Source organism: Drosophila ananassae, chromosome 3R, assembly GCF_017639315.1.
Source record: "Drosophila ananassae strain 14024-0371.13 chromosome 3R, ASM1763931v2, whole genome shotgun sequence".
Taxonomy (NCBI): Eukaryota; Metazoa; Arthropoda; class Insecta; order Diptera; family Drosophilidae; genus Drosophila; species Drosophila ananassae.
In genome coordinates this window covers 7,468,714-7,495,321 of record NC_057930.1, presented here as the reverse complement: position 1 = coordinate 7,495,321, position 26,608 = coordinate 7,468,714, and the positions used below count along the sequence as shown (strand labels likewise).

The window sequence follows — 26,608 nt, the reverse complement described above, 5'->3', positions numbered from 1 at the left end:
CATTTTAAAAGCTATATTTAAGTATGAGTATTATATAAAAATAAAATTATTATTTGCATAACTGGTAGTTGAAAGTTCAATTTACAACATTCATTTGTATATCAACAATAATACAATCATTTTATATTTTTAACGATGTTTTAATGTAAAATATTTAAGATATTAACGTAAACGTGCACTTTCGAGTACTCAATAAAAAGCAACCGATCTATATACGGCAATTGAAAAAAGTTTTTATTAAATTTTGAATATTTAAGAATAAAACGCAATTTAAAAAAATCAACATTATATCATTTTAAGAATGAAATAGTAAAAAATAATTACACCCTTCGAAAAAACATTTGTAACACAAATGAACTGTGCCAAACACATAGTCAAACTGCTCTCCTCCTCGATTCTCATCCGAGCAAGGGACTTTGGATGTGGGGTCGCGGGCTATTTTTTGCATAAAAAAAAGTTTATTTCTGTGAATAAAAATTTAAAAATGTCCGATTCAGCAGTAGCTACATCCGCGTCTCCTGTGGCAGCTCCACCTGCACCGGTTGAGAAGAAAGTAACAGCCAAAAAGGCAACGGGCTCCGCTGCCACAAAGGCGAAGAAGACCACTGCACCACCATCGCATCCGCCAACTCAACAAATGGTAGACGCTTCAATAAAGAATTTGAAGGAGCGTGGGGGCTCGTCCCTCCTAGCAATCAAGAAGTACATTACTGCCACGTACAAATGCGATGCTCAGAAGCTGGCTCCTTTCATCAAGAAGTACCTGAAGTCTGCCGTTGCCAACGGTAAGCTGATCCAGACGAAGGGAAAGGGTGCTTCTGGTTCGTTTAAACTGTCAGCTTCTGCCAAGAAGGAGCCCAAGCCAAAGCCTTCTTCTGTTGAGAAAAAAACTAAAACCAAGAAGGTATCCACCAAGAAGACCGGAGCCACCACTAAAAAGGCCGCCGGAGCTGCCGACAAGAAGCCCAAAACTAAAAAAGCCGTGGCTACTAAGAAGACCGCTGAAAAGAAAAAGACCGAGAAGGCCAAGGCAAAGGACGCTAAGAAATCTGGTAACGTTAAGGCAAAAGCAGTAGCATCAAAGGTGAAGCCATCATCAGCCAAACCAAAGGCAGCTAAAGCCCCAAAGGCTAAACCAGCTGCATCTGCTAAGCCCAAAAAGACTGTGAAGAAAGCCGCTGCTCCTGCTACCGCAAAGAAGCCAAAAGCTAAGACCACGGCAGCAAAAAAATAAATTGTAATAATGTGCATTAAAATTGCACATGTTTGCAATCGAAATTTTAGATTTCGAAATCTAAAATTAAATTAAACAAGCCCTTTTCAGGGCTACAAGATATGTTTTAAAGAGAAAGAAATTATCAATTTTTTTCAACTTGACTTTTTAGGAGAGTATCTTAAAAACAATACTGGATTCGAAATTGCAATAGAAAATTTGAAAATTTGGTTGCATGCCTATGCAATGTACGCCTGTACATAAAAAATATCAATTATTTAATGTAATATAGAAAAACGACGCCCAGCATCATTCTACTCGTTTGTTTATGAAGGTATAACTAATAATAATAAAAATAATAAAAGTCTACTATGGTAGGTAAGGTAAGGTTAAGATGTTTATTTATTTACTAATGTGTTTCTTAAATGGTGTTTCTTTAAGAATTAATAAGAAATTATTTTATTGTCTTCTATTAAAAATTTGGTGTTCTTTGATAAAATGATGTTGTGGCCCTGAAAAGGGCCTTTTTGGATCATTCTGCCCAGCAAGCGAGCAATCTACTTGGAGCTTGTATACTTAGTGACAGCCTTGGTTCCTTCACTAACGGCATGCTTGGCCAACTCTCCAGGCAGGAGAAGACGAACAGCCGTTTGGATTTCCCGACTGGTGATGGTCGAGCGCTTGTTGTAATGAGCCAGACGCGAAGCCTCAGCAGCAATACGCTCAAAGATATCGTTTACGAAGCTGTTCATTATACTCATAGCTTTAGACGAAATTCCAGTGTCAGGGTGAACCTGCTTCAGAACCTTGTAGATGTAAATAGCATAGCTTTCCTTCCTCTTGCGCTTCTTCTTCTTATCATTCTTGGTTATATTTTTCTGAGCTTTGCCAGCCTTCTTGGCTGCCTTTCCACTGGTTCGGCGGCATAGTTACTTTCAAATTCACTTCACTTCACAATAATATTTGCGCCCAACAGCCGTTCGGCTTAGTACTTTTATTCGAGCAAGGTTTTCAGGTCTACTTTTAAAAAATTTCATCAGAAACGACCTACCCCCAACTGAAAGCAGGGATAAAGGCATAAGTATAAATTGGTGGTCCATAGTTCGCCACCATTATTCGTGTGTGAAGTGAATTATCGTAAAGTAAAAAAAAATGTCTGGTCGTGGCAAGGGTGGAAAAGTGAAGGGAAAGGCAAAGTCCCGATCGAATCGTGCTGGTCTTCAGTTCCCCGTCGGACGTATTCACCGTCTGCTCCGCAAAGGCAACTATGCTGAACGCGTTGGTGCCGGCGCTCCTGTTTACCTGGCTGCCGTTATGGAATACCTGGCAGCTGAAGTTCTCGAGTTAGCTGGCAATGCTGCCCGTGATAACAAGAAGACTAGGATTATTCCCCGTCATCTCCAGTTGGCTATTCGCAATGACGAGGAGTTGAACAAGCTGCTCTCTGGTGTCACCATAGCTCAGGGTGGCGTGTTGCCCAACATCCAGGCTGTGCTTTTGCCCAAGAAGACCGAGAAGAAGGCCTAAACGCTTAATTACGGCCCTGAATACAGAATACTTGTACATAAACACATTTATAAACCCAAACGTCCTTTTCAGGACGACCACACTTTTTCAAAAGAATATAAATTTTCAACTAAAAGATTACCACTAGTTTACATTACAATAACAAAATATATAAACAATATATTAACAAGAATAAAAGCGAAAACATTTTTGTCGCTATTATGAATGATTGAAATACAGTAGAACTCCAATTATCCGAACTCCGACTATCCGAATCGCCGATTATCCGAATCACAAGTCTTGACTTGACTTGCCTTAACTTGCCGTTGTGCCTACACTGACTTCCCCCCGCGATTGTTTGTTTTGATTAAAAAGTGTGATATTCACTTGCTCGAGGACGCTACTCTTTCGCTATGGCTTACTTTTGTTTGTGCGTGTACAATACTGTATTGTTTATATACCATGGCTTCGAAAAGAAAACGAAAATCCGATTATCCGAATATTTGATTATCCGAATGGGTCCCGGTCCCCTTTAATTCGGATAATTGGAGTTCTACTGTAAAATGAAAGAAAACCACGTTGAATGTAAATTTCACTTAAAATCATTCAAGAATTTTCAATAATATACATATAGAGCTTGTGTGAAGAGTGTGATTATTGTGTGTGCATATATCAAAAAAAAAAAATGTAGTTTCTAGTAGTATACCGTTTATTTCGTTTCTAAATTAAGTAAAATTCTGCTTTCTGAATTATAATATATTATATCTAGTTTCTAAGGCTACGATCGATCATTACGGTACTATTTCAAATTTTATTCTCTTTTTTTGTTCAAGAAATTGTGGTCCTGAAAAGGACCGATTGTATAGTTGAAGTACAGGCTGTACAAAAATAATTTTAACCGCCGAAGCCGTATAGAGTGCGTCCCTGTCTCTTCAGAGCATAAACAACATCCATGGCCGTCACTGTCTTCCTTTTGGCGTGTTCGGTGTAGGTGACGGCGTCACGAATAACGTTCTCCAAGAACACTTTCAGGACTCCACGAGTTTCCTCGTAGATAAGACCAGAGATGCGCTTCACACCGCCACGACGAGCCAAACGGCGAATAGCTGGCTTTGTAATACCCTGGATGTTATCACGCAAGACTTTGCGATGACGCTTGGCGCCACCTTTTCCCAAGCCCTTGCCACCTTTATAGAGGTGGAAAAAACATCGATGTAACATCGATGTTATCGATGTTGCCAAAAATATTTTTAACATCGATGGTTTTCTGGAAACATCGATTATCGTCACTTGCAACCGAGAAACAGAAAGCGTGGTAAGCAGATAACAAATTTTTGTGCAGTTTTTATAAAAAATAATCTATTTTACTTGAATTTACAGTGAACAATATTTGTGGTATTTGGTAAACAATAGTGGTGTTGGTGGCAAAGTGCTTGCGTAATGGACAAGTTCATTAAAAGTAAGTTAACTGAAATATAAATAATTTTATGCAAAATGCGTACACATGTACATATGTATGTATGTATATGATATGTAGTGCTTTTCACATACGTGTACATATGTAGTGCACGGAATATATGTACACACATGTTTTAATTAACTAATTAACACTTATTTCTTTTAATACAGGAACCAGAACATTGTTGGACAACGAGAACGATGAAAACATACCGAGTCCCAAGCGGACAAAAAAGGAAATTTCAAAGGTATGGGAGTTTTTCAAGAAGGGCTCAAATCAAACAGCGACTTGTTTGAAATGTGGTAAAGTCTATAAGACTTCGGGAAATACGAGCAATTTAATGCAGCACTTAAATACTGCTCATTTAGAAAGTGTGCAAAACATTCCCGAATCGCTGTCGCCATGTATGGACAAATTCCTAAAAAAAAATAAACAATATGAAAATGGCTCTGCGCGAAAGGCTACAATCGACAAAGCTGTTTTAAAAATGATAGCCAGAGATGTGCAACCATTTAGCATAGTATCGGATCCAGGTTTTATAGACCTGGTAAAAACCTTGGATCCCATGTATAAGCTGCCAAGCAAAACCCATTTGCGTAACGTTACCCTTAAAAGCGAGTACGAGGCCTTAAGGGTAAAACTCCAAGACATTTTAAATAAAGTGGAGCACGTTGGCATTACAACGGATTGCTGGACGTCAAAAGCCAATGAAGGCTATATAACAGTGACTGCTCACTTCATTTCATCAAAATTTGATCTCCAATCGGCAGTTTTATCAACGGATAAGTTGATAACTCCAACAAGCCATTCAGCCGATACAATAGCGGCTTCTTTAAAAATCATTTTATCAGAGTGGGGCTTACTTCGAAAAGTGACAACTATTGTCACTGATAATGAAGCGAGCATGGTAAAGGCTTGTCGAAATTTAGAATTATGCTTCGCCATGCTTCGCACATACAATTAACCTGCTGGTCCAGGAAGTGCTGAAGCACCCAATGGTATCTCCGTCCATGACAAAATGTAAGCGTATAGTGGCTTTTTTTAAAAGCAGCACTGTTGCTTATGAAAAGTTTAAGCAGGCCCAAGAATTTTCTAAAACAGCATATAGCTTAATCCAAGAGGTTCCCACCCGATGGAACTCTGCTCTTTACATGGTGCAGCGCATATTAGCGACAAACGAGCATATTTCAACAGTGCTTCTGATCACACCAAAAGCCCCACAGCCGTTCTCAGCAGAGGACATCTTTATTTTGGAAGACTTTGCTAACATCTTGGAGCCCTTTGAGCACGCTACTCGGTCTATTTCGCAAGAAAAAAACGCTTCAATATCGATATTAATTCCTCTTATATGTGAATTAAACAAAAAGATGGTTGATATTAAGCCAAAAATTAAGACTACAGAGGGGAAATCAATTTTCGATTTTCTAACGGCTCGTATGCCAGAGCGTTTCGCCCATTATGAGGTTAGAACAGTCCCAAGATTGGCAACTATTCTGGATTCAAGGTTTAAAAAAGATGGTTTTCTCTCTCAGTCGAATTCAGACCAAGCTGCTAAGGCTTTAGAGAATGAGTTGTACAACACATTGTCCAAAATGCAGCACGATACGCCAACACCACCAAATCCAGAACCGGAAAAAAAAAAATTTACGTTCCTACAGCAAAAAGTCGCTGTTAAATCTAAGTCGACCCGAACAGACGCTATTATAGCTCTAAGACAATATTTGGAGGCTCCAAATTCCCCGGAGAACGTCGAGCCCCTAGATTTCTACAAGGTTTGAAATTGTTCAATATATCCTATTAAATCTAATGGTTAATTTTTATAGATATGCCCTGATTCCATGGAAGCTTTGAAAAGCATTGCAAAGCAATACTTTTGCGTTCCAGCATCTTCCACGGCGTCCGAGAGGATCTTCAGCAAAGCTGGCCAAGTCATTAGTGAGCGCAGGAGCTCTCTTAAACCAAAAATTGTTAACATGTTGTTATTTTTGAACAAAAACAGCTTCCTTTATGATCTCAATTAAATAAGTTAAATTTAAACGACAAAAAATATTCGTTTTTTTTTTTCGATAATCGATTATAATCGATGTTTTCATCCCAAAACATCGACAACATCGATTGTGGCCAACATCGATGTTTTTCCAGCTCTACACCTTTACCACGACCAGTCATTTTTCAATCTTTTTCTTTTTATATTAACACACTGCACGAAAGTCACTGAAGAACTAATTTTGTCAGATCGGTGCGCTGCTCTTTATACCGATTCAATGAGAATACGAAGAGTTCCGAGCGATATATTTTTCTCGCTCTTCCGAAACCCGATTGATCGAAATGGCATGTTGTTCTATCTCCCTCTTTTCAACCCTCGGCGTTTCTGGTATATAAAGAGGTAGCGCAACGGGCAGCACGTTTATTGTGTTTTTAGAGGCGCGAAGAGAACAGTGAATTTGGAAATTAAAATGGCTCGTACAAAGCAGACTGCTCGTAAATCGACTGGTGGCAAGGCGCCACGCAAACAACTGGCTACAAAGGCCGCACGGAAGAGTGCTCCAGCCACCGGAGGAGTAAAGAAGCCCCATCGCTATCGTCCCGGAACTGTGGCTCTCCGTGAAATCCGTCGCTACCAGAAGAGTACCGAGTTGTTGATCCGCAAGCTGCCATTCCAGCGGTTGGTGCGTGAAATAGCTCAGGACTTCAAGACAGATTTGCGCTTCCAGAGCTCGGCTGTGATGGCTTTGCAGGAAGCTAGCGAAGCCTATCTGGTTGGTCTGTTTGAAGATACCAATTTGTGCGCCATTCATGCCAAGCGCGTTACTATTATGCCCAACGACATCCAGCTGGCTCGTCGTATCCGTGGAGAGCGCGCTTAAATTGAACAATTGTCAATTGGAAGCCCATATATTTTAAAAAAAATCGGTCCTTTTCAGGACCACAATGTTATTTTCAATGAGATTTGAGTACCTATTGATATTAAACCCAAAAGAATTAGTTTTTAGATTTGGAAGGCAAAGAAAAATATATTTAATAAATTTAATAAATGTATAGCAAAATATATATATTTTTTTATTTAGAGCACTTGTTGTATTCAGGACGAAGGCTCCCCAGATTTGTTGTTGTGTTGTCGTAAGTATTGAACTACATCAGTTGGGTTTTGGTTGTTTAGTATAACTTTATTTAATGTCTGCTGGTTATTCGGAGCAGCCGTTGTTGCCGCTCCGAGCTCATGGGAGTTTCTCGATTTACAATTATACTTATGAGTTAAAGGAAGTCTAAAGTCTCGAAGCTGCGCTGCCCAAAGCGGCAGCGGAGAGACGTTTATGTATTTCTTAAATATTTATATATGATATATATTTATGTTATGTTCGCTTAGGCGGAGGTATGTGGACATGCATAAGGTCCACTCGTGTTACGTATATGCGGACATATGCACTTTTCGGCGTGCAGCAAAGGCACAGCGGGCGATTCATATTTCGGTGCACTTAGGTTTATGACCGAGACCTTAGACAACATAAACACTGCGACAAAGTGTTACAGTGTGTACCCTTTAAGTACTCTTGGTACAGTGGGTGGTCGATATATATATATAATATTAATAGTGCATATATGTGCATATTACATCTCCCTCCTTTTGAAAAATAACGTAATATAATGAAGTTATTTTCAAACATAGATTTTACAAACTTTAATAAATGATGTTAACAATAATTTTTTTTTTTTGGTGTTATATTTGGTATGCTTATTTTTCTCTTTTTTTTTTTTTTTTGTTTTTATTTGTTTTATTTTTTTTTTTTTTTTATGTATGGCCATACGTGATATATTTATAGAATGTTGATTGATGATGAAATAAAAAGTTTTAATCTATCTTTATGTACTATTTGTTTTTTATTTTTATTGTCTAATATACATAGTTATATTATCCCTACCTCCTATTTGTTCTACCTTATAGGGGCCTGTATATTTAAAATCTAGCTTATGTCCAGTTTCATTTTTTAATAAGACTTTATCTCCTAGTTTTAACTCAAAATCTAAACTAGTTTTGTCGTAAATAATTTTTTGTTTTATTTTATGAGCTTCTAGCATTAGTCTGGCTCTCTTAAATGCCTGTTCTAATCTGAATTTTGATTCCTTAGCATAATCTTCTATATTATAAAGAGGTTTTAAGTTTTCTATGCTATTAAAATGCTTAGGTAAATTTGAAGTTTTACCAAAAACTAGCTCGTATGGACAATAGTCATGTGCCATCGAGGGGGTCGTATTAAAGCAATAGACGAAGTATTGTAGCCATACATCCCAATCCGTTTTGTCAACTGCAGTGGCGGCGCGAGCTTCGTTGGCGCTCGGGGCGAGAGACGGCTTTTGCCGCCTCCTTCCCCTCCTTTCCAGTTCTCTCAAGCTTGAAAACCGATTGGAAACTTCAACTGTAAGCTTATCCAAAATCTCAATTAAAAAGCGCTTTGTATTTTGATATGTATCTAGAGCTGCATCATTGGCGAGTTCACCTGGCATCTTTGGAATCTTCCTTCTTCTTTTTTCAATTGTTACCTCCATGTCCTCGCACATTTTCTTAGCTTTCGATATGGCCGAATCGCAAAGATTTAGTCTCCAGTCCTTCAAATGATCTTGTAACGTTTCCAGAAGTGTCAATGATTCATCGAAGCTAATCTCTTTAGTTTGAAACATTTTCTGCATTCTGTTAATCGCCCGAAGAATTTCCGCTCAAAATAAAAGAAGGAAAATAAAATTAACATTTTCAATAGCGCCGATAATTAGAGCCGCGTCTTGTCTAGTATCGACTGTTTCAGTGGCCGTATCCCGTAGTTTCATTAGAGCCAAACGTACTACGTCCAGTTGCGTTGATAAAGTGTCCACTGCTTCCGCGTTAGCACTCCACCTCGTGTCACATATGCTTTTGACCGTATTTTCAACAAATTCTTTGAGAACGTCCCATCGATGCGTCAATCTGAGAAAAAAGCGTAGATCCGTTCAACTGTCCCAAAGAATGTGGATTTATATGAGCCGCATGAACTCCTACTAAATTCAGCGAATGATTATTACATGGGATGAAGATTGCTAAAGAATGTTTATCCAAAATTCTCTGCTGAACTCCTGAATGAACGCCAGCCATGGTTGCTTGATTGTCGTACGATTGACCCCTGCAATTACGTAAATCTAAGTCGTCCTTCTCAAGCTTCTGCAAGATTACATTTGTCATTCCTTCTGCATTTTTAGTTTTTATGGGGATAAAGTCAATGAATGACTCCTTTATTTCAACGGAATTCCTCTTAACTTCTACGTATCTGATAATCTCTGACATTTGCTCTTCATGACTTGAATCTGGAGTTGTGTCAAAAGACATGCTAAAGTAAATCGCATCTTTGATTGATGATGTAATCGTTTTCCTCACTTTGTTTCCCAGAAGTGAAACAATTTCGTTTTGTATGTCATGAGAAAAGTATGATACGCGTCGTGGGTTAGTGGTAACAGATTCTACATGTTCTTTCATTACAGGATCGAATTTACTCAAATATTTTATGAAAGCAATAAAATTTCCTGGATTTGAATTTTTGGTGATGGATTCTCGATGTCCTCTCAGCGCCAAATTTTGTTGTGCAAGAGTCTGAATTGTAGCAAAGATACGCTCGAGAATATTTCTCCACGCTCTTACTTTATCACGAATTTGTTGCTGGAGACGATCATCGATAAGTCCTCCATTCTTCATAGACCGTTCCATATCTTTCCATTCTATAAATGATGAACGATGGGCAGGGCTGTTTTCATGTTCTTCTATACGAGGATATAGTTTCTTCCAGGTTGAAAATCCAGTTGTACTGCTAAAACTGCTCTGGTAATTTTTTTGTGGGAACAGTGTACAGCAAAAGCAGAACAATGATTTTTTTATTACAGAATAGCACATCCAGGTTCTTTCAGTTTTTTCACCATTCGTATGTATTCGTTGAAACCAAATTTAAGTGAGTGATCTCCCTGATTCATCAGGAGAAAAAGGACCATTCGTGTTTCGTAAACATTCGGTGCTAGCATTAACCATCAAATCGCGAAATGATTGGGACTTATATTCAGGCCAAGCACCCATGTCACTCATGACATCCTGAACTTTGTCACTATTAGTGCTCTGTTGATTGATAATCATTTTTTCAGCCATATTGTGCGGCATAATATTTTCCTAAAAAAAATGTACAATATAAAATTTACATCAGAAATGAATAGTAGATTATGTAACTAGGCTAGAAAAGTTTTTATTTGAAGAATGCGAGTTTGTAGACCGAGGCGAGGCCAAGGATTACAATCGAAATAAGCGATTGGAAGCAGGCACTTTCATAACTATGAATGAAGCCGTCACAAAGTACATACAATGCAGTACTGAAATGACAGGTAATGCCAATTCAATATTATACACCCAACGAGGAAATAATTATCGCGGTAATAATTTCAGAAACAATTATCGCGGTAGAGGTAATAATCGAGGTGTAACCTTTGCCCGTTAAATTCAGGGATGGCATTCGATATTTCTCTAATGTATGGCCTTTGGGCAATGCTCTCGTCAGCCATTGTGGTTGGTTTTAATTCTACAATGCTGTCGTTAAATTCAGAGTCGGACAAGTCCTGGTCTGATAATTCAGATTGAATAAGGACTGCCGGAACCGTAAGGTTGTTAATATCGCTTTCTTCTATTTCTTGTTGGTCAATAACTTCTTTTGATTCTGGTTCGTCACCAGCTTCAATTGTTATTGAAGTATTTAGAATAGTTGGTATTGAAATATCGAGCTTGAACCTTTCTTTAACAGAAGTTAGATTAGATCTTAGTCTGATCAAAAACTTTGATACTCGAGACCAGTGATCCGGATTTAACTTTTCTCTGTGTTCATATATTAATATTCGAGCTTCATTAAAGCATTTAACTAATATTTCTACGTGTTTATTGACTGTTGTTTTTTGTATCGGTCTATTTTGTGTTAATGACTTATGAGATTTGTCAAATTCTGCTTTAATGGTTGATAGTTCCTTTGATAATTCATTCCATTCCATTATATTATGGGTGTGGATTATCTTTTTGAAACCATCATCACAATTGTTCTACCTAAAAGTAGATGCTCGTCTATTCTTGATTTCACTAGCACACCCGGAACTGTTGTTAATACTATTCCTTTTTGGGTTGCAGTGCAGTGGAACAATGGTGAAACATGGCAGTTAAATGTTTCTATATAAAGTATTTCTAGCTCATACACACTAACTGGGGTTGTCGATACTAACTGCCTGATCCTTTTTTTGAAATAGGGGTCCTTTTCATATGTTTTTTTCTATGGCTCTCTGAGTACTCATACTTGAATTATTTTCTTTTTAAACTTTCTTTATTTTATTTATTTTTTTTTTATTTTATTTTCATTGTACGTAAAGATAGGATTATTCATGAACATATGAAATCGTTTTTTTTTTTTTTATATATCATAGGTGCATTCTTAATATGTCAGCATTTGGCATGGAGCGTTTTTATTATTTTTTTTTTTAAATGTATAAAAATTAATTTTTATTTTTCGTTATTTTTTTTTTTTATTTTGTCCAGATCGATAACCTGGCTTTTATTAATCGCTCTTTTTGCTATACATTTATTGTGAAAAATGTATGCTTTATACAAAATGAATGCAATCAAAATAAATACAATAATTGATAAAAGGATATTTGTCAATTCGGTGTTAGTAGTGCTGGACTCAATTTTATTTATTAAATTTGCTGTGGAGTCCACTTGTTTTACACCCATTTTGGGTATTTTCTCTCGAATTGGTATATACATTTTTTTGTAAATTGTATGATTTAATTTATTATTTATTTGCCATTCAATTTGGCTCATTTAAAGACTTGTCTTATTTGGCTATATGCATATTGCGTTTATTTATATTTAAGTTTATTTATAGTTTATTTATATTAAAACCTGCCTATAATTTTTTTTATATATATATTAGTTGTTTTTCTTGGTTGTTCATTATTTTTTTTTTACTTAAAAACCTGCCTATTTTTTGTATGGTTTTCAGGCCACACGCTAATCGGGCAACTTTAATGTCGCTCAATTTTACAAATGATTCTTTATACTAAAAAAAAAAATATGCATCGCAGTGCAATACAAAAAAATATGCAACGCAGTGCATGGGAAAAAAAAATATTGCGCTCTTGGTAGCGCTGTCGGTTCACTGATCCGGGCTTAGCTTGGAGCGCTAAACGGGGCCGGTGCTGGCTGCACAGGCTTTCCTTCTTAGTTGGTTGTTGGGGCACCGGTGCTGGCACAGGTTTCCTCGCAGAACGGTGATTCCAGGGGTCCTCTGCAGTCATTGGGGCATTTTCTCTTTAATTTCGGTAATTCCTGTTCGGTGGTGGATTAAGTATTATCTTGTCTTTGCATATATTGGTTATTGCAGTGTAGGTGGATGTGTGAGTGGCCGTGGTTTTATTATTTCTTTGCGTTAATAAGTTTTTTATGTGTTCAACTTCGGCGTGTATTTTTACCGAGTTGTTCCACTCTAATTTACTTCCGCTATTTAGTAGCTTCAGTAATTCAGCCTTTCTGGCTTTCAAACGTTTAACCACGCCACTACGTTTAGCACACATCACACTCTACTTACTGCGATATTCTATTTTTTTTAGTAGGAATTCCATTTAAGAGTGGCTGCTTCTGTGTGTGTTATTTTTTTCCGTTGATGTTTTTTCAGTTGTTGATCCTAGTTGTGTTGATTTGATGTCCAGTTGAGAAATAACGGTTGGGGATCCTTTGATGTCCTTTAGAGGTCCTGTCACGGTCGCCATGTTGTATTCAGGACGAAGGCTCCCCAGATTTGTTGTTGTGTTGTCGTAAGTATTGAACTACATCAGTTGGGTTTTGGTTGTTTAGTATAACTTTATTTAATGTCTGCTGGTTATTCGGAGCAGCCGTTGTTGCCGCTCCGAGCTCATGGGAGTTTCTCGATTTACAATTATACTTATGAGTTAAAGGAAGTCTAAAGTCTCGTAGCTGCGCTGCCCAAAGCGGCAGCGGAGAGACGTTTATGTATTTCTTAAATATTTATATATGAATATATATTTATGTTATGTTCGCTTAGGCGGAGGTATGTGGACATGCATAAGGTCCACTCGTGTTACGTATATGCGGACATATGCACTTTTCGGCGTGCAGCAAAGGCACAGCGGGCGATTCATATTTCGGTGCACTTAGGTTTATGACCGAGACCTTAGACAACATAAACACTGCGACAAAGTGTTACAGTGTGTACCCTTTAAGTACTCTTGGTACAGTGGGTGGTCGATATATATATATAATATTAATAGTGCATATATGTGCATATTACATCTCCCTCCTTTTGAAAAATAACGTAATATAATGAAGTTATTTTCAAACATAGATTTTACAAACTTTAATAAATGATGTTAACAATAATTTTTTTTTTTTGGTGTTATATTTGGTATGCTTATTTTTCTCTTTTTTTTTTTTTTGTTTTTATTTGTTTTATTTTTTTTTTTTTTTTATGTATGGCCATACGTGATATATTTATAGAATGTTGATTGATGATGAAATAAAAAGTTTTAATCTATCTTTATGTACTATTTGTTTTTTATTTTTATTGTCTAATATACATAGTTATATTATCCCTACCTCCTATTTGTTCTACCTTATAGGGGCCTGTATATTTAAAATCTAGCTTATGTCCAGTTTCATTTTTTAATAAGACTTTATCTCCTAGTTTTAACTCAAAATCTAAACTAGTTTTGTCGTAAATAATTTTTTGTTTTATTTTATGAGCTTCTAGCATTAGTCTGGCTCTCTTAAATGCCTGTTCTAATCTGAATTTTGATTCCTTAGCATAATCTTCTATATTATAAAGAGGTTTTAAGTTTTCTATGCTATTAAAATGCTTAGGTAAATTTGAAGTTTTACCAAAAACTAGCTCGTATGGACAATAGTCATGTGCCATCGAGGGGGTCGTATTAAAGCAATAGACGAAGTATTGTAGCCATACATCCCAATCCGTTTTGTCAACTGCAGTGGCGGCGCGAGCTTCGTTGGCGCTCGGGGCGAGAGACGGCTTTTGCCGCCTCCTTCCCCTCCTTTCCAGTTCTCTCAAGCTTGAAAACCGATTGGAAACTTCAACTGTAAGCTTATCCAAAATCTCAATTAAAAAGCGCTTTGTATTTTGATATGTATCTAGAGCTGCATCATTGGCGAGTTCACCTGGCATCTTTGGAATCTTCCTTCTTCTTTTTTCAATTGTTACCTCCATGTCCTCGCACATTTTCTTAGCTTTCGATATGGCCGAATCGCAAAGATTTAGTCTCCAGTCCTTCAAATGATCTTGTAACGTTTCCAGAAGTGTCAATGATTCATCGAAGCTAATCTCTTTAGTTTGAAACATTTTCTGCATTCTGTTAATCGCCCGAAGAATTTCCGCTCAAAATAAAAGAAGGAAAATAAAATTAACATTTTCAATAGCGCCGATAATTAGAGCCGCGTCTTGTCTAGTATCGACTGTTTCAGTGGCCGTATCCCGTAGTTTCATTAGAGCCAAACGTACTACGTCCAGTTGCGTTGATAAAGTGTCCACTGCTTCCGCGTTAGCACTCCACCTCGTGTCACATATGCTTTTGACCGTATTTTCAACAAATTCTTTGAGAACGTCCCATCGATGCGTCAATCTGAGAAAAAAGCGTAGATCCGTTCAACTGTCCCAAAGAATGTGGATTTATATGAGCCGCATGAACTCCTACTAAATTCAGCGAATGATTATTACATGGGATGAAGATTGCTAAAGAATGTTTATCCAAAATTCTCTGCTGAACTCCTGAATGAACGCCAGCCATGGTTGCTTGATTGTCGTACGATTGACCCCTGCAATTACGTAAATCTAAGTCGTCCTTCTCAAGCTTCTGCAAGATTACATTTGTCATTCCTTCTGCATTTTTAGTTTTTATGGGGATAAAGTCAATGAATGACTCCTTTATTTCAACGGAATTCCTCTTAACTTCTACGTATCTGATAATCTCTGACATTTGCTCTTCATGACTTGAATCTGGAGTTGTGTCAAAAGACATGCTAAAGTAAATCGCATCTTTGATTGATGATGTAATCGTTTTCCTCACTTTGTTTCCCAGAAGTGAAACAATTTCGTTTTGTATGTCATGAGAAAAGTATGATACGCGTCGTGGGTTAGTGGTAACAGATTCTACATGTTCTTTCATTACAGGATCGAATTTACTCAAATATTTTATGAAAGCAATAAAATTTCCTGGATTTGAATTTTTGGTGATGGATTCTCGATGTCCTCTCAGCGCCAAATTTTGTTGTGCAAGAGTCTGAATTGTAGCAAAGATACGCTCGAGAATATTTCTCCACGCTCTTACTTTATCACGAATTTGTTGCTGGAGACGATCATCGATAAGTCCTCCATTCTTCATAGACCGTTCCATATCTTTCCATTCTATAAATGATGAACGATGGGCAGGGCTGTTTTCATGTTCTTCTATACGAGGATATAGTTTCTTCCAGGTTGAAAATCCAGTTGTACTGCTAAAACTGCTCTGGTAATTTTTTTGTGGGAACAGTGTACAGCAAAAGCAGAACAATGATTTTTTTATTACAGAATAGCACATCCAGGTTCTTTCAGTTTTTTCACCATTCGTATGTATTCGTTGAAACCAAATTTAAGTGAGTGATCTCCCTGATTCATCAGGAGAAAAAGGACCATTCGTGTTTCGTAAACATTCGGTGCTAGCATTAACCATCAAATCGCGAAATGATTGGGACTTATATTCAGGCCAAGCACCCATGTCACTCATGACATCCTGAACTTTGTCACTATTAGTGCTCTGTTGATTGATAATCATTTTTTCAGCCATATTGTGCGGCATAATATTTTCCTAAAAAAAATGTACAATATAAAATTTACATCAGAAATGAATAGTAGATTATGTAACTAGGCTAGAAAAGTTTTTATTTGAAGAATGCGAGTTTGTAGACCGAGGCGAGGCCAAGGATTACAATCGAAATAAGCGATTGGAAGCAGGCACTTTCATAACTATGAATGAAGCCGTCACAAAGTACATACAATGCAGTACTGAAATGACAGGTAATGCCAATTCAATATTATACACCCAACGAGGAAATAATTATCGCGGTAATAATTTCAGAAACAATTATCGCGGTAGAGGTAATAATCGAGGTGTAACCTTTGCCCGTTAAATTCAGGGATGGCATTCGATATTTCTCTAATGTATGGCCTTTGGGCAATGCTCTCGTCAGCCATTGTGGTTGGTTTTAATTCTACAATGCTGTCGTTAAATTCAGAGTCGGACAAGTCCTGGTCTGATAATTCAGATTGAATAAGGACTGCCGGAACCGTAAGGTTGTTAATATCGCTTTCTTCTATTTCTTGTTGGTCAATAACTTCTTTTGATTCTGGTTCGTCACCAGCTTCAATTGTTATTGAAGTTATGAGATTTGTTAAGTTTATATTAACAGAGTTAATATAACTTCCATACACCAGCCAAATTGTCCAAATAGTAAAAACACTTTGATTGTTATTTTAGTTAATTTATTTTACGTCTGCACGCGCTCGCTGTCGTTAAGGAAGTAAGTAAGCGTACGCATATGCATACAAAAAAAAATACAAAAACGTTCAAAAAGCATAAAGGAGAAAGAACAATTAGAGAGAGAGAGATTTGGCTCTCCCTGAGATCAACATTGCTCTTCCCCTTCCCACACACACAATGTGTATGTGAATCAGTGTGACTTTTGGTTTTTCCAACACGCCACCTCAAAAATTACACTGATACAAATTAAGGATTAACAAAAAATAATAATTTTCAGACGAGTGCGTGCATATTCAAATTGTTGTTGTTTCTTTTCTTTTTCTTTTCTTGTCTGGGGTCTCTTTCTTTTCTGATCCAGCATTTGCTGCAAGGAATTGGGGAAACCCAGTAAAACCCAATCAGATCAATCAAAAAACATAAATTAACAAGATTCACTTCTTTATAAACAACAGTGGTTAGACTAAAAATTATTTTGGTTTGATTATTGTTAAATATATGTATATATATATATGCCAAGAGATCCAGTTTGTCTTGGTTAAAAGAAAACAAAATAACTTCATATAAAGGTTCAGGGTGCAAGTCCAGTAAGCCCCAGTTGGTTTCGCAGCGCAGTGAATCTAGCTGTTGGTAGCGGCTTCGTTAAAATATCAGCCAACTGGAAATCTGTGGAAATATACTTGACACAGATTAGTTTGTTTTCAATTTGTTCCCTGGTAAAATGATATTTAATATCTATGTGCTTAGTTCTCTTGTGGCAGGTAGGGTTATTGGCTATGCTAATACAACCTTGGTTGTCTTCAAAAATATCTATTGGGCCATTAGATTTTAATTTCATTTCATTCATTAATGACTTTAGCCATAATGCTTCTCTAACACCTTCAAATAAGGCCATATATTCAGCTTCGGTAGATGAAGCAGCAACTGATTTTTGTTTCATAGTATTCCAGGATATTGAACAATTTCCAAACATTTTAAATATATATCCTGTCGTACTTCTCCTATCAGTCTCGTTTCCAGCCCAATCTGAATCGACATATCCTATAAGGATATTATCTACTTTAGGACTCCTTTTGAACGATAACTTCAAGTCAACAGTTCCCTTTAGATATCTTAAAACTCGTTTAAGATATTGCCATAATTCTTTGTTATTATTATTAGTATACCGGCTTAAGATACTTATCGATGTACTCAAGTCCGGGCGTGTACACAACATTATGTACATTAAACAGCCAATTAAATTCCTACATGGTGCTTCACATGATTCTTCAGCTTGCAAGTCCTCATAATTTAGTTTGTTTGGAAGAGGGGTACTAACTGGGTTACAATCTTGCATATTGAATTTCTTTAAAACATTTTTAATATATGCAGATTGACTGAGACAAATTTGGTCATCTTTTCGATCAACTTTTATACCAAGGAAATGTCGTATTTCACATAAGTCAGTCATTTGAAATGTGCTTGAAAGAAAAGCTTTAAATTTAGACATGCTTTCGGAATTACTGGTAGCAATTACCACATCGTCAACATATAATAGTAAATATATATTTTTACTTATATTTCCCTTATTTAAAATATATATACATCGGTCTACCTCTAGATTCTGAAATCCAAAATTTTTAAGTGCATTTTCAAAAACCTCAAACCAGCATCTGGCAGCTTGCTTAAGGCCATAGATAGCTTTATTTAGTTTGCATACTTTATTTTCATCATACTGGTTTAAACCTTTTGGAACCTTCATGTAAATTTCTTCCTTTAAAGTTCCATTTAAAAAAGCTGTTTTTACATCCATATGATGGATCAGTAAATTATATTGATTAGAAAATGCTAAAAGAAATCTGAAACTAGAAATTCGTGCAACAGGTGCAAAGGTCTCATCATAATCCATCATATACTCTTGGGTGAAGCCCCTCGCTACTAGTCTTGCCTTATGTTTTAGTAAGTTACCATTTTCATCTTGCTTTAAACTAAAAACCCACTTGCAATCTACTATGTTTTTATTCATAGGCCTGTTCACTAAGCACCATGTTTTATTTAAAAAGTGCGAATTTAGTTCATCTTGAATGGCTTCCTCCCACAAGGCTCTGTCATCACGAAATTTAATTTCCTCATAAGTATTGGGAATATCACTTAAACATATTTGGGTATTCATAAGACATTTTTCTAAAAATCTATATGATAATTTTGGTTTATCTTTATTTCTCTCACTGCGTCTGACTTGTTGATTTTCATTTTCTTGTATATTATCACCAGTTTCAACTTCTGGATCGGTATTCTTGAGACAAGTGGAATTTTCATTTGAGTTTTCACCAAACTTTGAATCCATTGATTGATTCATTTCCTGTGATGGAAAATCTAGCTCTTCATTCTCTTCAATTGGAGAATCATGACTTCTGCTAACATCATTATGTTTTACCACAGAGTCATTTTCATTTAAAGTCATCGATTTTATGCCTTTTTCGTCCACCACTACATCTCTAGCTATCATGAATTTTCTTGATTCCTCATTCCACAATTTATAGCCATTTGGTTCATACCCGACGAGTAAAGTCTTAATGGATTTCTCATCAAATTTTCGCTTACGCACTTTATTTAGTGCGTATACAGTTGATCCAAATACTTTCAAATATTTTAATATTGGCTTCTTTTTATGCCACATCTCATATGGTGTTTTTCTTATATTTTCCAAAGCTCTACTTGGGGACCTATTAACTAAATAAGTTGCTGTTAAAACGGCTTCACCCCAAAAACTTTTATTAAGTTTAGTACAGTTAATCATAGAGCGAGCTTTTTCGGTGATTGTTCTAATCATCCGTTCTGCAACACCATTTAATTGTGGGGTATGAGGAACCGTTAAATGATAGCTGATACCTTTTTCTACACAAAAATCACGCATTTCATTTGAGAGGTATTCCCTGCCATTATCAATATATAGATTTACCAATTTTAAGTTGAAATGAGCCTCACCTTTTGCCACAAAGTCTTTGAATACAAAAAACACGTCTGATTTATAAGTTATTAAGTATGTCACACAGTAATGTGTAAACTGATCAACAAAAACTACATAGTAGTTTTTATTATCAATAGTTGAGGGCGTAATTGGACCACAAACGTCAGAATGAACTACGAACAATGGGCGGTCAATATTTTCTTTGTTTTTAAATTTCTCAAATTTTAGCCTAGATTGCTTTCCGTTAATACACGCCTCACATATTTCATTTTTGTTTAGCTGTACGTTTTTTATAAGTTCAACATCTTCAAACAAGCTATTTCGTTTAATTTCTAAGAATTTTCCTACACTAATATGTCCTAGCCTTTCATGCCACAAGCGATACTCTGCATCATTTAAACTTTTGGATGTATATACTTTACTATTTAAATAAAATTTCACAGTCGGTACATTATACTTACAAAAACCTTCAAATGCCAAGTTACCATCTTTGATTATTTTTATACCATCCGGATTAAATTGGACGGACATTCCAGCGTCTAGCATCTTCTTCACGGATAGTAAATTGTGCGGGATTTCCTTGCAATATAGCACATTTTTTAATGCAATGTTGTTTCCGGAATTGTTAAGACTAACTAGTCCTTTCGCAGTAGCATACACAAATTCTCCACGCTTTGCAATCTCAATCGCCACACTTGGGTTTACATTCTCGTACTCAGAAAATAAAGTTATGTCGTTTACTATGTGATCTGACGCCCCTGAATCTAATATGAAATCTACGCCATCTGTCTGTTCACTGGAATTAGCTAATTTCATCATAAAAGCAAAAACACAGTCCGGCTGCGCGGTTGCCATCTGAGTCTGTCTCTCTCTAACAGCTACGTTCGTCATGAATGCAAACGAGCGTTCTGGCTGCGTTGCTGTTGCCATCTGGGCTTGTGTCTCTCTGACATTACTTTGGACATGAATATTCTGGTTGCCCCCTGCCTGCCTTTTTAAGAAGAAACAGTCCTTTTTCATGTGGCCTAATTTGCCGCAATGAAAACACTTTAGCTTAGGGATTAACTTCTTCTGGAATTGTTTCTTCACAAATTTTGTTTTTTTGTTTTTGTATGTGCTATTCCTAGGCTCTCGATTGCCTATAGCCTGCAACACTTTTGCACTTGTGTCCTTACTAACTCCTTTTAATTTGATTTCATGATCAAGGAGCCGAGTCTTTACGAAAGCTAGTGTTAAACTTTGCTCAGAGAGAGTTTCTATCGCTGTTGTTACCCCATCATAGCTAGTTGGGAGTGTTAAAAGCAAATGAGACACTTTGTCCATTTCATCTATTTTGGCTCCCGCCGCAACTAACTCAGTAACCAAATCATCAAATAATCGAAAATGGTTAACTAGCGGAGAATCACCTTTCAATTTTAAAGCCAATAGTTGTTTGCGTAATGAAAGTTGAGATGCCAGGCTTTTACGCTCGTAAATATTATCTAAATTCTCAAAAATCTCCTTAGCCGAGTTCCCGTTGTTAGCAAACACTAAAAAAGAGTCACTCAAATATTCAATTATGAGACTCTTTGCATTTCTCTCTGCTCGCTTCACTTCGTCACTTCTATCACCACTTGGTATCTCGTCAATTACTTTTAGTAAATCGTTTTCCTCCAACAAAGCCCTGACTCTAAATTTCCATATGGAATATTTTTCCCCGTTAAAAGGTGTTATGTTTCTCTTTCCTTTTTCCATCATACGAGAATAACTGTTCTTCTGTTCGATTGTTATGCGCTTCTTAGAATTTTTTTGTTGCTAGTCTGCACTCACACTGAAAGCAAAAAAAATGTACGCCAACCTGGCGCGTCGTTATACATATGTATGTATATGTATATGTACGTTGTTCACTTTTATTTTTATATGTATATCACTTTTATTATTCGTTAACAATCAAAGTATTCCACTATAGCGCTTAGTTGCAAATTGTGACTGGGCCCATAACCTATGAGATTTGTTAAGTTTATATTAACAGAGTTAATATAACTTCCATACACCAGCCAAATTGTCCAAATAGTAAAAACACTTTGATTGTTATTTTAGTTAATTTATTTTACGTCTGCACGCGCTCGCTGTCGTTAAGGAAGTAAGTAAGCGTACGCATATGCATACAAAAAAAAATACAAAAACGTTCAAAAAGCATAAAGGAGAAAGAACAATTAGAGAGAGAGAGATTTGGCTCTCCCTGAGATCAACATTGCTCTTCCCCTTCCCACACACACAATGTGTATGTGAATCAGTGTGACTTTTGGTTTTTCCAACAGAAGTATTTAGAATAGTTGGTATTGAAATATCGAGCTTGAACCTTTCTTTAACAGAAGTTAGATTAGATCTTAGTCTGATCAAAAACTTTGATACTCGAGACCAGTGATCCGGATTTAACTTTTCTCTGTGTTCATATATTAATATTCGAGCTTCATTAAAGCATTTAACTAATATTTCTACGTGTTTATTGACTGTTGTTTTTTGTATCGGTCTATTTTGTGTTAATGACTTATGAGATTTGTCAAATTCTGCTTTAATGGTTGATAGTTCCTTTGATAATTCATTCCATTCCATTATATTATGGGTGTGGATTATCTTTTTGAAACCATCATCACAATTGTTCTACCTAAAAGTAGATGCTCGTCTATTCTTGATTTCACTAGCACACCCGGAACTGTTGTTAATACTATTCCTTTTTGGGTTGCAGTGCAGTGGAACAATGGTGAAACATGGCAGTTAAATGTTTCTATATAAAGTATTTCTAGCTCATACACACTAACTGGGGTTGTCGATACTAACTGCCTGATCCTTTTTTTGAAATAGGGGTCCTTTTCATATGTTTTTTTCTATGGCTCTCTGAGTACTCATACTTGAATTATTTTCTTTTTAAACTTTCTTTATTTTATTTATTTTTTTTTTATTTTATTTTCATTGTACGTAAAGATAGGATTATTCATGAACATATGAAATCGTTTTTTTTTTTTTATATATCATAGGTGCATTCTTAATATGTCAGCATTTGGCATGGAGCGTTTTTATTATTTTTTTTTTTAAATGTATAAAAATTAATTTTTATTTTTCGTTATTTTTTTTTTTTATTTTGTCCAGATCGATAACCTGGCTTTTATTAATCGCTCTTTTTGCTATACATTTATTGTGAAAAATGTATGCTTTATACAAAATGAATGCAATCAAAATAAATACAATAATTGATAAAAGGATATTTGTCAATTCGGTGTTAGTAGTGCTGGACTCAATTTTATTTATTAAATTTGCTGTGGAGTCCACTTGTTTTACACCCATTTTGGGTATTTTCTCTCGAATTGGTATATACATTTTTTTGTAAATTGTATGATTTAATTTATTATTTATTTGCCATTCAATTTGGCTCATTTAAAGACTTGTCTTATTTGGCTATATGCATATTGCGTTTATTTATATTTAAGTTTATTTATAGTTTATTTATATTAAAACCTGCCTATAATTTTTTTTATATATATATTAGTTGTTTTTCTTGGTTGTTCATTATTTTTTTTTTACTTAAAAACCTGCCTATTTTTTGTATGGTTTTCAGGCCACACGCTAATCGGGCAACTTTAATGTCGCTCAATTTTACAAATGATTCTTTATACTAAAAAAAAAATATGCATCGCAGTGCAATACAAAAAAATATGCAACGCAGTGCATGGGAAAAAAAAATATTGCGCTCTTGGTAGCGCTGTCGGTTCACTGATCCGGGCTTAGCTTGGAGCGCTAAACGGGGCCGGTGCTGGCTGCACAGGCTTTCCTTCTTAGTTGGTTGTTGGGGCACCGGTGCTGGCACAGGTTTCCTCGCAGAACGGTGATTCCAGGGGTCCTCTGCAGTCATTGGGGCATTTTCTCTTTAATTTCGGTAATTCCTGTTCGGTGGTGGATTAAGTATTATCTTGTCTTTGCATATATTGGTTATTGCAGTGTAGGTGGATGTGTGAGTGGCCGTGGTTTTATTATTTCTTTGCGTTAATAAGTTTTTTATGTGTTCAACTTCGGCGTGTATTTTCACCGAGTTGTTCCACTCTAATTTACTTCCGCTATTTAGTAGCTTCAGTAATTCAGCCTTTCTGGCTTTCAAACGTTTAACCACGCCACTACGTTTAGCACACATCACACTCTACTTACTGCGATATTCTATTTTTTTTCGTAGGAATTCCATTTAAGAGTGGCTGCTTCTGTGTGTGTTATTTTTTTCCGTTGATGTTTTTTCAGTTGTTGATCCTAGTTGTGTTGATTTGATGTCCAGTTGAGAAATAACGGTTGGGGATCCTTTGATGTCCTTTAGAGGTCCTGTCACGGTCGCCATGTTGTATTCAGGACGAAGGCTCCCCAGATTTGTTGTTGTGTTGTCGTAAGTATTGAACTACATCAGTTGGGTTTTGGTTGTTTAGTATAACTTTATTTAATGTCTGCTGGTTATTCGGAGCAGCCGTTGTTGCCGCTCCGAGCTCATGGGAGTTTCTCGATTTACAATTATACTTATGAGTTAAAGGATGTCTAAAGTCTCGTAGCTGCGCTGCCCAAAGCGGCAGCGGAGAGACGTTTATGTATTTCTTAAATATTTATATATGAATATATATTTATGTTATGTTCGCTTAGGCGGAGGTATGTGGACATGCATAAGGTCCACTCGTGTTACGTATATGCGGACATATGCACTTTTCGGCGTGCAGCAAAGGCACAGCGGGCGATTCATATTTCGGTGCACTTAGGTTTATGACCGAGACCTTAGACAACATAAACACTGCGACAAAGTGTTACAGTGTGTACCCTTTAGGTAGTCTTGGTACAGTGGGTGGTCGAAATATATATATAATATTAATAGTGCATATATGTGCATATTACACACTCTTTACAGAATATTAATATTAGCATTTAGCTGTTTAAGTCATAAATTGGTAAATATATAACGAAAAACTTAAAATATGTCAAACAAAAAAAATTATTTCTATTATGCATTTTAAAATTGACTAAGAGTTTGTATTATATTAGAAGATTATTATTTATTAAGTGAAGACTAAAGTAAAGGTTATTTTTTGAAGGCTATTATAACTGGTAATTATAGTTCAATGTGAGACTTTCACTGGTATACATAGCCAAATATAAAAAATATGAATTACTTCCAGAATGTAAAATAGAGAAGATTTATTAGAAAAAACAAAACAATTTAAAATTATATTCTTTTAGAAAAACTATATTTTTTAGTACCAAAACAGTTTCTTTATGTCAAATGAAAGCGCACATTTTATCCAGGAAAGGGTCATTTTAAAAGCTATATTTAAGTATGAGTATTATATAAAAATAAAATTATTATTTGCATAACTGGTAGTTGAAAGTTCAATTTATAACATTCATTTGTATATCAACAATAATACAATCATTTTATATTTTTAACGATGTTTTAATGTAAAATATTTAAGATATTAAAGTAAACGTGCACTTTCGAGTACTCGATAAAAAGCACCCGATCTATATACGGCAATTGAAAAAAGTTTTTATTAAATTTTGAATATTTAAGAATAAAACGCAATTTAAAAAAATCAACATTATATCATTTTAAAAATGAAATAGTAAAAAATAATTACACCCTTTGAAAAAACATTTGTAACACAAATGAACTGTGCCAAACACATAGTCAAACTGCTCTCCTCCTCGATTCTCATCCGAGCAAGGGACTTTGGATGTGGGGACGCGGGCTATTTTTTGCATAAAAAAAAGTTTATTTCTGTGAATAAAAATTTAAAAAGTCCGATTCAGCAGTAACTATGTACATCCGCGTCTCCTGTGGCAGCTCCACCTGCACCGGTTGAGAAGAAAGTAACAGCCAAAAAGGCAACGGGCTCCGCTGCCACAAATGCGAAGAAGACCACTGCACCACCATCGCATCCGCCAACTCAACAAATGGTAGACGCTTCAATAAAGAATTTGAAGGAGCGTGGGGGCTCGTCCCTCCTAGCAATCAAGAAGTACATTACTGCCACGTACAAATGCGATGCTCAGAAGCTGGCTCCTTTCATCAAGAAGTACCTGAAGTCTGCCGTTGCCAACGGTAAGCTGATCCAGACGAAGGGAAAGGGTGGTTCTGGTTCGTTTAAACTATCAGCTTCTGCCAAGAAGGAGCCCAAGCCAAAGCCTTCTTCTGTTGAGAAAAAAACTAAAACCAAGAAGGTATCCACCAAGAAGACCGGCGCAACCACTAAAAAGGCCGCCGGAGCTGCCGACAAGAAGCCCAAAACTAAAAAAGCCGTGGCTACTAAAAAGACCGCTGAAAAGAAAAAGACCGAGAAGGCCAAGACAAAGGACGCTAAGAAATCTGGTAACGTTAAGGCAAAAGCAGTAGCATCAAAGGTGAAGCCATCATCAGCCAAACCAAAGGCAGCTAAAGCCCCAAAGGCTAAACCAGCTGCATCTGCTAAGCCCAAAAAGACTGTGAAGAAAGCCGCTGCTCCTGCTACCGCAAAGAAGCCAAAAGCTAAGACCACGGCAGCGAAAAAATAAATTGTGATAATGTGCATTGCACATGTTTGCAATCGAAATTTTAGATTTCGAAATCTAAAATTAAATTAAACAAGCCCTTTTCAGGGCTACAAGATATGTTTTAAAGAGAAAGAAATTATCAATTTTTTTCAACTTGACTTTTTAGGAGAGTATCTTAAAAACAATACTGGATACGAAATTGCAATAGAAAATTTGAAAATTTGGTTGCATAGGCGTACATAAAAAATATCAATTATTTAATGTAATATAGAAAAACGACGCCCAGCATCATTCTACTCGTTTGTTTATGAAGGTATAACTAATAATAATAAAAATAATAAAAGTCTACTATGGTAGGTAAGGTAAGGTT

At 36.2% G+C, this 26,608-nt stretch overlaps 7 protein-coding genes across 7 annotated transcripts in view; 5 read left to right on the top strand and 2 right to left on the bottom strand.

Moving 5' to 3' along the window:
• The first annotated feature begins 407 nt into the window (after positions 1–407).
• LOC6501745 (histone H1) lies at positions 408–1,323 on the top strand. Its single transcript, XM_001967715.4, has one exon. It carries the CDS (start codon positions 485–487, stop codon positions 1,232–1,234), a length of 750 nt encoding a protein of 249 aa, XP_001967751.3. The 5' UTR covers positions 408–484; the 3' UTR covers positions 1,235–1,323.
• A 401-nt stretch (positions 1,324–1,724) lies between these two features.
• LOC6501749 (histone H2B) lies at positions 1,725–2,142 on the bottom strand (the record flags this gene model as incomplete). The annotated part of the gene is made up of 1 exon (XM_001967714.4): positions 1,725–2,142. A coding segment is annotated over one exon (372 nt), but the record flags the coding sequence as incomplete, so codon positions are not given.
• A 149-nt stretch (positions 2,143–2,291) lies between these two features.
• Positions 2,292–2,811, top strand: LOC6501746 (histone H2A). Its single transcript, XM_001967713.4, has one exon. It carries the CDS (start codon positions 2,366–2,368, stop codon positions 2,738–2,740), a length of 375 nt encoding a protein of 124 aa, XP_001967749.1. The 5' UTR covers positions 2,292–2,365; the 3' UTR covers positions 2,741–2,811.
• Positions 2,812–3,561: 750 nt separating this feature from the next.
• On the bottom strand, positions 3,562–6,440 carry LOC6501748 (histone H4). Its single transcript, XM_032453331.2, has 2 exons — positions 6,329–6,440; positions 3,562–3,906 (listed from the first exon to the last, which is right to left on the bottom strand). The coding sequence occupies exons 1-2, from the start codon at positions 6,345–6,347 to the stop codon at positions 3,614–3,616; spliced, it is 312 nt and encodes a 103-aa protein (XP_032309222.2). The 5' UTR covers positions 6,348–6,440; the 3' UTR covers positions 3,562–3,613.
• On the top strand, positions 3,922–6,136 carry LOC116655428 (E3 SUMO-protein ligase ZBED1-like). The gene is made up of 4 exons (XM_032453323.2): positions 3,922–4,034; positions 4,100–4,178; positions 4,349–5,950; positions 6,002–6,136. The coding sequence occupies exons 2-3, from the start codon at positions 4,160–4,162 to the stop codon at positions 5,140–5,142; spliced, it is 813 nt and encodes a 270-aa protein (XP_032309214.1). The 5' UTR covers positions 3,922–4,034; positions 4,100–4,159; the 3' UTR covers positions 5,143–5,950; positions 6,002–6,136.
• A 113-nt stretch (positions 6,441–6,553) lies between the features above and the next one.
• LOC6501747 (histone H3) overlaps positions 6,554–26,608 on the top strand; it is a 64,120-nt gene continuing 44,065 nt past the window's right edge. Inside the window, exon 1 of the mRNA XM_001967711.4 lies at positions 6,554–7,079. Coding sequence (XP_001967747.1) covers positions 6,635–7,045 — 411 coding nt within the window. The 5' untranslated portion in view covers positions 6,554–6,634 and the 3' untranslated portion in view covers positions 7,046–7,079. The remainder of the gene's footprint in view (positions 7,080–26,608) is intronic.
• Positions 25,528–26,259, top strand: LOC6504999 (histone H1; the record flags this gene model as incomplete). The annotated part of the gene is made up of 1 exon (XM_001964766.4): positions 25,528–26,259. A coding segment is annotated over one exon (732 nt), but the record flags the coding sequence as incomplete, so codon positions are not given.